The 12,823-nt window shown below is 41.6% G+C and overlaps 1 protein-coding gene across 1 annotated transcript in view; it reads right to left on the bottom strand.

Annotated features, from left to right (window-relative positions):
- LOC117269567 (netrin receptor UNC5D-like) overlaps positions 1-12,823 on the bottom strand; it is a 245,045-nt gene that overhangs the window by 85,526 nt on the left and 146,696 nt on the right. The window contains exon 2 of the mRNA XM_033646670.2: positions 5,532-5,738. Within this exon, the coding sequence (XP_033502561.1) occupies positions 5,532-5,738 (207 nt within the window). The remainder of the gene's footprint in view (positions 1-5,531; positions 5,739-12,823) is intronic.

Genomic DNA, 12,823 nt, shown 5'->3' on the forward strand with positions numbered 1-12,823 from the left:
CGCTGCAACCAGAGACCGGGTAGCGAGTGTTGGTCGGCTGACATCCTCGTTGCCATTCTACGGCAGTCCTCGGACAGTGATTACCCCCACCCCCCTGCTGCCGCCGCCGCAGCTACTGGGCACCCAGCCTCTCCGACCGGGAGAAGTGGAGTAAAATCCTCTCCTCCGCTCCCGTTTGTCTGGTGAACGCCTCTCCTCTGTCAATACACTGCCAGCAGTTTAATAATATTGATGCCAGTTGTAACATTGGAATCTTTCAGTAGTAAGCCATGTTCTAAGCGGGATAATGTATAGTGAGCCAATGACAGTTGCAAAATAACTCGGCTGTGCGTCGGGGTTCCATTCCCGTCAGGAGTTATTTTTCAACAGTCACCGGCTCACTATACATTATCCCTTACGTGTCTCCTGTTGTTTGTACTGATACTGTACATATTGGTGTAATTTACTGTGAGTTGTTTGTACTGGTACAGTGCATTCTGCTATAATTATTTGCATTACTATTTGTTTTTTCTTCAGATGAATCTCATAATTGTTGCTTGGTCTCTTTACACCATTTATTTAGTATAGTGTCCACACACCTTCTCACTCTACATATACATAGAGGTATACTTTACAGTCTACATTTTATTGATTATCTCTGATCCCCACGGTCAATTTGGTCTTTGCGACAGTGCGAGCAACACTGCTGACGCTAGGTAGCGCCAAGCTAAAAAAAAAACCCTAATCCTATCTGTTGCCTCTTTAAGCAAAGCCTCTAAAGACTAACTTGCGAGTCTAGTTTTGTCCTCAACCCAAAGATAGCAAGCTAGTAAAAAAGTTAGTCAAAAGGATTAATCGATTATCTAATTGGTTGGTGATTCATTTAATTGTTACAACTATTCCATTAATTGTTGCAGCTCTACTGGTGATGCTGGTGGAACAGTAAGAAGAAGTTAGTAGGATTCATCTCTCTGTAAATCAATAGAGCCATGAATGTTTGTGCAAAATCGGAAAAATTACTGAGATATTTCAGTCTGGACCAAAGTGAAGGAGTGACTGGACTGGCTAAAAGCCATGCTGATAGAAAAAGAAGAAAAAAAAAGAATGCTGTTTATTTTTTGAATCTAGACAGGCAGATGGCTTCAGACCAACTGTATGTGAATGTGTGAATACTGAAGAGATGTGTAATTCTGTTATACGCTGGTCTCTGAAAAAAAGGTGTTTCTGAAATATGACAGCTTTGGTGTTGAGCTGCTAAACCCAATGATGAAGCTGTAGTCATGTTTTTTTTTTTTCAACCTGCAACAATAATGAATGGGATTTTAATATTCTGTTTGCCAAACATGCCTCTTTGATTAAATCATGCAATTAGAAAAGACATAACACATTTTTCTTTTTTAACATGACACAGTTTTACTGAGAAGTCTTGGAAAGTTTTGCATCATTTTTATTCCACCATAAAATGATGACCAGTATTGCTCCTGGCAATTACATTTTCCATTTTAGTTTCCAAAGTCATCACAATTCACCTGAACAAAACACACCAACATGTAACATTAAAGGGGACCCATTTTACATCCCTGCTCATTCAATGTTAGATTGAAAGGAGGGATGTGGAATCTATTATTTGGCCTAAAAATGATGCCACGCTCTGAAGAACATCTCCACTGTGAACAAATTATGTGTAAAGCAATGATAATGTTAACATTTGAAGCTATTTACTGGTTCCAGAGGGAGGCTGTTGGAGTGTACAGTCACATCCAAGTGTGGGCTGTAAAAGATGGCCAGGTCCAGTGTTCATAAAAATGAACCAATATTGGCATTAATTTGGGGACATTTTGTATTACACTTTTTTTCCTTTTGAGGCATCATCCAATAACGTAGCTGTAACAGTTTCTAGATATTCTTATGTCATGCCAGAGAGCCACTTTTTCATGCAAAACTGATAGTTTATCTTCTGGTATACTGCTCCATCCATTTTCAATTTGCCCCATCCTGTGTCTGATTATAAGGCGATGCACTGAGATGATCAGTGACAAGACTAATTATCTTCTTAATGAATATTGAACCCTGGTGAGAAGTAAGTAAGTAAGTAAGATAACTAGTGCTGCACCGTGATAGTATCAAACAAAAGCCAAGACTGAAACATCTGCCAATAAACGATAGACTTAATGCTCCATACTGCATTCATGACATTGCTCCATTAGGTTTTATTAAGTGAGAACCAGTTGCTGCATGCAGACTGACATATTCAAAACTCCTCATACCTGGACAGTAAAAAAACATCAACATCCTATCAGTAGAACAAAAACACAACAAACTGCTAGGTTAAGGTAATGCAACGGACTGTGGTCATGCCAAATGCATTATAATAAGACAGAGTTAAAGGGACAGTTCACCCCAAAATCAAAAATCCAAATTTTTCCTCTTACCTGTAGTGCTATTTACCAGTCTAGATTGTTTTGGTGTGACTTGCCAAGTGTTGGAGTTATTCGCGGTAGAGACGTCTGCCTTCTCCCAAATATAATGGAAGTACATGGCACTTGGCTTGTGGTGCTCAAAGCATTAAAAAAATACATTTGAAAAACTTGACAGCAATGTCTCTTTCCAGAAATTAATTAATTCCAAAATCTTGATTACTCAAGATAACCCACAGACCTTGCTGTGAGCAGTTACATGTAGGAACTAGTTTCTGTCTTGGTAATTACACCCAACAACCGGATTACCATGCAGAAGGTGCTGAAGAAGGACTCTATGACTCTGGGTCGATTCACAGCCTTTGCAGGTACTTTACTGAAGAAACAGCATAGTTATGTTATAAAACATCATACCTAACTTTCCATGTGTGTGTGTGTGTGTGTGTGTGTGTGTGTGATTTCCTGCCGTTTGCCAGAATACTTGGCATTTTACCACAACTTGTTTCTGCCATAATGTCAACAGTGTCATTCAGGGTTAGACAATTTTAGTAAACATGTTTTGCTTCTAACTTGACCTTAAGGGTCAAATATTTCTAGGCCTTTTCACCACCACAAAGGAAGTGTGCATCTACTGCTCACTCACATAGTACCACTGACCTAGCTAACGTTACAGCTCAGCCGAGGAGCATTAATGTTTACAACACGCGTCACTAACACAAGCCTTTCATCCATGAGTAGATGCTTCCTTCTGCATGGTGATATGGTTGGTGGGTGTAGTTTGGTACAAAAAACCCCAAATAGTTCCTTCATGAAACTGCTCACAACAAAGTCTGCAGATTATCTTGAGTAACCAGGTCATGATTTCTGGAAAGAGACATTGCTGTTGAGTTTTTCAAATGTATTTTTTTGGAAGTGCCGAGTGCCATCTAGTTCCATTATATTGAAGAGAAGGCAGACATCCCTACGGCCAATAACTCCAACACTTTGCAACTCACACTAAAACAATCAAGGTTGATAAATAGCACTATAGGTAGAAGGAAAAATATGTATTTTTGACTTTGGGGTGATCTGTCTCTTTAAGTGTAAACCTGTTGAAACCATGTGTTGGCTACGTGGGGGCAGCAGAAACAAAATATCAGTACAACACATATAACTGACCTTTTGACCTGACACTGTATGGCAAACTTAGCAAACTTACTTACATATCCAGCAGATACAGAGCAAGGTTAGCATTCATTTAGTGTCATGTTTTTGGCTACCTGGCAAATGTAAGTTCAATATTGTCTCTCCATTTAGCTCTGTTTTTGGTCTCCACCACCTCCTGAAAAAAACTGTCTCTTAAGCTGTTAAATGCTTCACTATGTTGAGCAGCTACTTGCTAACTTTGTTTGTCTGAGTGAACCAAAACAAAGCTCACCTAACACAGTCATTCAATCCATTATTATGATAAGAATATTGATAATAGGAGCTTTGAGCAATAAAAGCAGCTTTGTAAAGGGTAGGGAATGATTGATCTTGTGGTTTAAAGTAATGTTGCCAGGAGATGCATAAAGTCTAACAGTAAGAAATCTATAAAGTATATCACTGGCAGAAGGATCAAGTTGTGAGATTATGCAGGGAGTTTCTACCAGTCTCTCCACAAACAGCACGACTCGTTGTTTCCGCCTTCATTAAATTTAAACTCTGCAAGAGTTGCCTGTCTATCTGTAACATTTGTCACCTCAGCTTTGAGCACTGGCCCTACAGCAACAGTAGGAAGTGTTGATAGACGAGAAGCAGCCCTCAGAATAGCAGACATAAAACTTACTGAGAACTTCTACAGTGGAACCATTTGACTAAATGTGGTGCATTCATGCATGGGAAACAACGCCTCCTTTTTGGTACAGATATTTTCTTACAAAATCCATCCAAATCTGAGATCTGTTTCCATAGTGCTTCCACGTTTTTAGCAAAGGTCATGGTTACAATAAAGACCAATTTAAAACCCCAATTCTACATGCACTCTTGTCGCATCTTCCAGCAGCTGGTGCTTAAAGAAACACATCCTAACAGTCCAGATATTTCTACTTTATGAGATAGTAGCACAGGTGGATTTTTAAGATGCTTCCCTTTTCAGCTTTTATTCTCTCAGCCCCTTCCCTTCTGTATTTCCCCTTCGTTGTGTCTGTCCCAGTGGAAACAGATATGAATGGTGATAAGGAGCCAGATGGGAGCAGAGCTATGAATCCACACTATAAGGCAGTAAAAATTTAGAGGTCCATTGTTAACTCTGGAGGGAAGATATTGATTGGTGCTGTGTGTTAAGTGAAGCACCAACACTGTCGCACTAATAGCAGCCAAGGCACGCTCATAAATATGTTGCCTTCATCCCGACCTCTTTCAGTGAGTTCTGATGTGATTAAATGATGGTCATCTTACGTTCAGTGCAGACCTAGGCCTAATTATCCGTGTAGCTAATACTTTTATGTTTTTCTTCTGCTCAAATCAGACTTAATTATCCTGCTGCTTGGAACCTGTTTTCAGCACTGATTAAAACAAGTAACTTTTTACAGTGTATACTTGAGAATCAGTAAAAAGTAAAATATGATTCTCTTTACCCAATTTGCTGTGTAAACATGACAAGTGAACTCATGAGATATTTATTACCCATTGTGAGATGATGCAATAAAAACAGGGCTTTTAGGAAAAAAAAGACATTTTTCTTTGTGGTTTGAATTTGAAGTTAAAATAACAACAACTGCATTTCATCAAATTGCATCAGTAAGAGATACCATTCGCAGTTCAAAGTCAAATCCTCAAATTGTACAAGTAGGTGCCTTTCATGGTGTGAAAGTTGTCATTTTGAGTTTAGATCAAATGTGACACAGTACGTACTAAAGAAGTCAGGCAAATATATCTGCAGGCCTGGACATAGTTACGGACACTGTCACAAAGCCCCATTTGGAGAGTTCATTCTTGAGACTTCAGTCCTTGCTATCAGAGATGTGTATGCTATAATCATAACTTAAAGTGACAGGAGGAAGGTTTGACAGGGCAAAAAATATGATTTTATTTGCAAGTTGTATGTCTGTCTGCATATCCTGTTTGTGTACAGTGTTTTCTGTCTGTGTAGGTATGTATATGTGTTTGTTGTACCTGTCCCCAGGTCAGTGTGCTCCTGAGACATGTGCTGGCTCTGGTGGACCCATTCGCCATTGCACTTGAAAAAGATCTGTAGAGCAGGCCGAGCTTGGCAGCGGAGCTTGATGGGGTTACTCTTGACGATGTAAGCGTCCACAGGCTCCTCCAGGAAGTGCGGCAGCGTCCCAGACTGGCCATGCTGCAGGGCCTCACCTCGGGGACCTGAAGGACAAAATGAGAATAAAACCAGACCTAATGGAATGACTGAACAAAATTGAATCGGCAAGTTAATTATTAATCAACGACAGCAGGATGGCTGATTCAAACCATCTTAGATTTCTTCCCCGCCGACTAACCCTGCAGTGAAATGTTGTTTTCAACACACAAAAACACCTCAAAACTAGCCTGCTCTCTGTCTTCCCCCAGCTTTCACAATCCCTCACTTTCCTTCTCTCCCCTGCAACCAGCCCCAACTAGCAGCCATTACTCCTCACAGCGACATCTCCCTCAAACAAATTGTTTTGGAGCACAGTGTGAGAAATAACAACAACAGAACATCACCCCGTCCCCACAGCCCATTCTTCGCTACAGTATTACAATACAATCCCCTCTTCTCATTTCTCAGTTTTCACATCCTCCATTCCTTTCCTTGCCTCCTCTCCTCACATCTCTCCCGACTGAGTTGTGAATAGGGGAGGCAAGCAAGAGACATGAGGGGTGGTTTTCATTATACTAACTATGCTTCTTTGTGTCCTCTTCCCTCCCGTGACCCGGAAATCTTGCACCCTCTGTCATCATGGAGATCTTCCACTCCCTTAAATGCACCTTGAATAGAGGAGAGATGAGGATTTCTGGAGGAGGATCTGACCATGAAACACAGGTGTAGCCTACGCAGAATTCTTTTCATTAGGCGGCATGATGTATAAATGCCACACCTCCGCACTTACGACAGACACTGGAACAAAGGTTGTCTCATTTGGCAGCTTTGACTCCTCCATCCTTGCATCTCTTTCTCACATCCTCACTGGGAGGAGCTAAGATGCGAGGGAAGCAAGAGACACTCTAGCATAATGAAAAGCACCCGAGGAGAGAGGAATCGAGGCATTAGGTATTTAACCAGATAAGACTTCGGAGCTGTGATTTTAAAGCAACATCAACGGAATATGATGTGACACACAGCTGCATCATCCACTGTGTGTCACACACCTTTTATACGTCATGGTGCCAAAAAGATTTCCGCAAAGGAGACATCTTTGCATCCACAGCTCCTCTGGCAGATGCATTTTAGGAACTGAGACATCCTTCGAGATGGTATGCTGAGATTGATTTCCGGGTCACAAGCAGGAGATGGAGCTGAGAGGAGATGAGGAGGCACAAAATAGAGAAATGAGAAGAGCCCATTCATTTACAGAAAGTCCACCGCAGAACAATAATCCTCCTGGGGGCCACAGTGTTTAATATTTTAAGTACACGGGGACATTGCAGGCCACACTCAATTTTGCAAACCTGTAAACTTTTTTGATAAAAAATACCATCCTTGTTTAAATAATTTATGTCATTAGTGTTATTGTTTGCAAACATATTTTCTCTCTTTATTTTTTGAAGGCTGAGGTGTTTGAGCACCTCTGGGGAACATGAGGCATTAAGGGTCATCTCAACTGCACTGTTGGCTCAATATGTGCTGTTTTTTCTTCTCTGTATGGTAACAAATAGCAACAGTGGAAATACAGTTTTGCTGGATGGTGAGAAATCCTGATTTTATGGGAGTTTTCAGGGGAAAGACTCTCTGGAGATCCGGAACCGACAGGACCCGAAACACAGAGCAGTTTTTATCGCAGTGCAATCCAACTATAGCAATGAGTATAAGCACTTTTTGACAACCACTACGTAACAGAGAGATGTGACATGGCACAACAACTGAACAGAATCCACAGGTATCCTCTTTGCAGAAAGAACAAAACACAAAAAAGTAGTAAAAACGCCTGGAATAAACACCTAAATGAAAGTGAAGACAATAGAGACATCTTGATGTTGATCAGACAGTAGTCCCATAAAGACTCCTTTGATCTCTCAGATGTTGGTGTTCACTAAAGGCAGTTAATTCAGTTGAAGAATTCACCGACAACACACTGGCAACACATTTAAGAGGCATTACTCCCTTCTTCCCCTGCCCGTCTGAGGTGTGTTCCAGTCAGTGCACGTTTTGCTACTTCTGAGGCCCTGCAAGTGTAATTACACTCTGACTAATCCCCTAGTTTGCTGGAACCTCTTTCATGCAAGTGTGAAGGGTTTAGTGAGGCAAACCGTCCCCCGCCCGCCCCTCCCGATCCAAACTCCCTTCTGCACACTGCATTCTCCACAGTGATGGGTGTACCTCTGAAAACCCCATCAGGATTAGAGAACCCACTCTCTCTTTCTCTCTCTAGCTAATCTAATCCTCCTACCTTTCCTGCCGGATGTCTCCTGATTGAGGGGAATAGATAAAAGACTGTGTGATTCCCTGGCTGCGAAAATCACAGCACCAGCTTAGTTTCCCTCTCTCCTGCGTGCGACACGTTCACGTTCTCTCTCCCTCATTCCTGGAACTGAGGCTCAACAAAGAGACATGCTTTTAATTTCAAAATGACTAGCCCCAGGCAAGCTTTTCTTGTACAGAGTGCTCCAATTTGTTTTGCGCGCCGAGCATTGACATGCTGTGTTTGTGTTTGGATAGATGCGAAACATAGACATGAGTGCGCATCCAGACGATGATAGATGGGAACATGAATACACAAACACGCAGCTGTCAGACAAAGCCACAGCCCCATAATGACTCATTTGTTAATAGATCAGGTATTATACTAATGCTTTCCAACATGACAGTTTAATGCCACAGCTTAATACCTCGAATATCAACATCAACTGGAGCAAGGTTTAGTAAAGCATTACGGGCTCTATTTCAGAGTTAGTTGTCCGTTGACTTTTTGCATTTTCATTTTTTATTTAGCAGGTGGGATAGTATTGCAGTAGACAGATTAGGCAAGACACAGCAAAGACACTCTAGTGTGATTTAACCTCAGGCTGGTGGCGGGACATGTGACTCTAGGGGGAAACACAAGCACTTAACTGTCTGTGGGACCAGCCTTACATTGTCTTTGTTCTTGAAATGGCTGACTATAGATCACAAAGTGCAACACAAAGCCAGGACTGTAGGATGCACCTAAGGCTCTGCAAATTGTAGTAAATACACACACACAGTGGCGGATCTTCCTATAGGCGACAAAACTGTCCACCTAGGGGGCTGGTCGGTCTGTAGTAGGTGTACCATCTTTAGTGCTGGCAATGCAGTTCATCTTATTGTGTTTGTCAGTGTGATCATCATAGTCAGGACATGCTAGAGCATTGTTGGATATATTGAAGTGGAGTGTATGTGGAGAGCATTAGGGTAAGAGAAAATGAAAAGGCAAAAGCCATGCGGGGAACAGTACAAAACTAGAATTACCACCCCATGGTTGTATGCCTACACGAACCAGTCAAGTTGCAGTTACAGTTTACACCCATGTCTGAAAACATGGATGCTTCACACACATCTTCCTCCCTGCAGCATAGAACATATATTCAATCAGCACAGTTTCAAGGTGGACACCCAAAATTAGAGTCAGTAATTCAGCATCTGACCAAATGTCTCCCCTTTTGTTCCTAAGTTATGATGTTGACTAACTGCCAGAAAAGTGTTTTTGCAGAACATTATGACACACTGAAGTCGACCGTTGACCTTCTGGATATAAAATGTCATCACTTCTGTATTTTATCCTACTAGAAATGTGTGTGTAGTTATGTCATAATTAACATATGAATTCCTGAGTCATTGCCAAAAACATTTTTTTAAGGTCACAGTGACCTTGACCTTTGACCATCTAATTCTAATCAGTTCATTCTTGAGTCAGGGTGGATGTTTGTGCCAAATTTGAAGAAATTTCTTCAAAGCCCTCTTGAGAGATCGCCTTTATAAAATGAGACAGACACAGGGTCACAGTGACCTTGACCTTTGACAACTTAATTTTCTATGATTTCATCCTTGTCTCAAAGTGGATGTTTCTTCCAAATCTGTAGAAATTCCCTCAAGATCAGATGGTCAGATGGACGACCTGAAAACATAATGCCTGCAACCACAGCTATCACTGGCGTGGAGGAAAAAAAAGTACAACGAAGATGACAAAATTAGCAAATTTGCACATAGTGTATTCTTTTATTATTTATTATTGTTTGCCAACCAAGTTGTTTATTTGTGTTGATTTCTCATTAGCTATTGGGGGGGGGGGGGCTTTGGGCAGGGTAAGCTTGACTAGGGCACAAAAATTGCATGGTCTGCCACTGTAATCACATGGAAATGAGAGAACTGACACAGTTATCAGGCGAGGTGTGGCTCAAACAGAGTGGCTGCAGAATGTGATGGTGTTCATGGTGCTGTGGGGTTTCTGTTTGCCGTCCTAAGATAATCTACTCATTTACATCTCTCAGCCGGTGCAGGGCTGTTATTGGTTCATCTGCACATTTCCAGGAAAGGCCGCGGACCAGTATCTCTCCTCAATATGCTTCGCCGCTGTCATTCAGGAGACCGCTGTGCCCCGTGCTTCACAGTTTTCACAGTGATCTACAACCAATGCCTCAGCCCGGCAATAACACACAAGGGGCACAGATACATCTAGCCCAGTTTGAGAGGAAAACAAGATATCACTGCCAAAGGGCTGAGTGATGGCTCTATCAGACACCCTCTCTCTTTCTTCCTCTCTCTGCCTCTCTGTCTGTCTTGCACACAAACAAACTTTTGTCCTGGAAATGCACACACAGTCTGCTAATACTGCATCAGCTGTGATGCAACCTGTAAGGGAAACTCGCAAACAATTTAATTTCCTCAAGTACGGAAAACTCTTCATCTCTTCGTGCAAAATTAAAAGCAACGGTTGAGTGTGGTCTCTTCTGTCAGTTCAATGTATTCATAGCTTTTAGTGGGAATCTAAAAGAAATGAGGGGGAAAGAGCCCCTAGCTGACTGAACTAATTTGGTAAAGCCTTTGGGTGGTAGCACAGGCTGTTTCACACAGAGAAAGATGACTGCTGCTCCAGCACACACGTAGTGATTTGCAGAGACTGAAGGCAGCAGCCAGGCTGATGTTTTGCCAAATTCTGCTCCACTTTCAGCACACTGCAACCTCATCTCCTGGCAGACTAACTGCTGTCCTGTTTCCATCTCAAACACCAGCTGATCCGATCCAATCCTACAGAAACACTGGGCCCCAACAGGCATGTATCCTGTTCCTGCTGCTTTTTGTTCTGTATACAAGCGAGAGGGGGTGTGCACCAAACCCCATGTCAAATTTGCAGATGACATGGACCTTTTTTTCCAATCTTTGAGCTCAGACTCAAGATCATGGCCGACTGACTGAGTTCATTGTGCCTGGGTCATGTCTAGATGACAGTATTACAAAAACAAAGACATGCTGTTGGATCTTACAGACAAAAACCTGTAAAGAGCGTCACATACATCCACAGTTGGTGTAGAAACAAAGTGCAACAAAACAGTTTCTTAGTTACTGTTATTGGTATTAAGCACATGAATAGAGCACAGAGGCTGTTGTCAAGAATTAATATTTAACACTATTTAAAGAGATTGCTTACCACAAAGTCAAAAATACATTTTTTTTCTCTTACCTGTCGTGCTAATTATCAATCTAATTTGCTTTAGTGTGAGATAATGAGTATTACACATAATGTCTAAACTACACCCACCAACTGTATCACTGTGCAAAAGGAAGGTGTGCATCTGCATATGTACGAGTTGTTCGGTAATACCAAATATTTCTCACATGAAAGAGCTCAAAACAAGGTCTGTGGATTATCTTGAGTAACTTGGTCATTATTTAGAACTAGTTCTCACTCCCCTGTTGTCAAATACAGACACTTTGTCTTGCCCCTCCATGTCTTGAAGCAATGCACAGGGCACCCTATGGAGTCTCTAAGTCTAGGTCTCCTAGGTGAAAATCTTTATACTGCATCAGTTGCTCTTGGCGTCAGGTACTGCCGAACATGGGTTTACATTGGAGTTAGTTGAAAGCCCAGGGTGTCAAGGATGCTAAAGGGTGCCCTGACAAAACGACGGCATCTGACAACCTAGGGATGCGACAATTTCTGGGAAGAGACACTGCTGTCGAGCTTTGAGCACCACAAGCAGAGAGCCATTTAGTTCTATTATATTGGAGAGAAGGCAGACATCTCTATAGCCAATATCCCCAACACTTTTAAACTCACACCAAAACACTCTAGATTGATAAATGGCACTACAGGTAAGAGGAAAAACATGTATTTTTGACGTTGGGGTGATCTGTCCATTTAAGTCCTTTTGTATAAGCAGGAACATGATCACAGCATCACAATTCACAAATGACAAACAGTCCAAAAAGCCAGCATCAACCTGGTCAACACATCCCACATCCTGCACAAATGCTTTGAATATGCTATATACCAAGCAGCTCCACTTCCTGTGATGCAGAACTGATTACAGGGAGATCCTCTTTGTTTAAGAGGCTGTTGCCTTCTGAACCTGAACCTCCTGCTTCTGCTGCGCTTAACAGGAAGTAATTGTTACACCCCTTTGACACAGACAGTGAATACAAGCTCAATCTGATTGTCCTTTTGACGACATGTACAAAACAATTAGTTCTGGGTTAATATGGGTCGCTGCACAACTGCAGCTTCATGTCACTCCCCTAACAGGGCTGTCATGTTTCAACACCATCAAAATGGGTCGTTGTAGTGGTGTTACAGTTGAGATTTAACAAAATCTTTGGATTTGTTTCCTGTACTTGATCAGATCTTAAAAAGTGTCTTAGAAAATAACACTCTCTGATTGTGTAAGGACAGACTCTTTAGCCTGAGTGACATCAAGGCCATTTTGCCGTTATCCTCACTAACCTGTAACACGTAGGTTACCTGTTGTTATAATTTCCTTCTTGCAGAGTCTGACCTGCATTAAACCATTTGTGTTGATACATTCACATCAAACATGTTTGCTTCAGTTTGAAAGACTTGTAATGGATACAAATGACCTTCCACCTGCAGTTTCAGTAACCGCAACACTGCCACTCTCTACACCTCTCTGGTTTTTAATGCAAGTATGCCTGTTTGTGTCCTTTTTTTGCCTGCCATTTCAATTGCTCTTCACAAATACTGTTCATTTAACTGTACTGAATTAAAACCTTCACAATGTCACATGTGTGATCTGTGATTTTAAACCTCTAACAGTTCTGAGGCACCAAAAAAAAAAAAAAA

Source organism: Epinephelus lanceolatus, chromosome 19, assembly GCF_041903045.1.
Source record: "Epinephelus lanceolatus isolate andai-2023 chromosome 19, ASM4190304v1, whole genome shotgun sequence".
NCBI lineage: Eukaryota > Metazoa > Chordata > Actinopteri > Perciformes > Serranidae > Epinephelus > Epinephelus lanceolatus.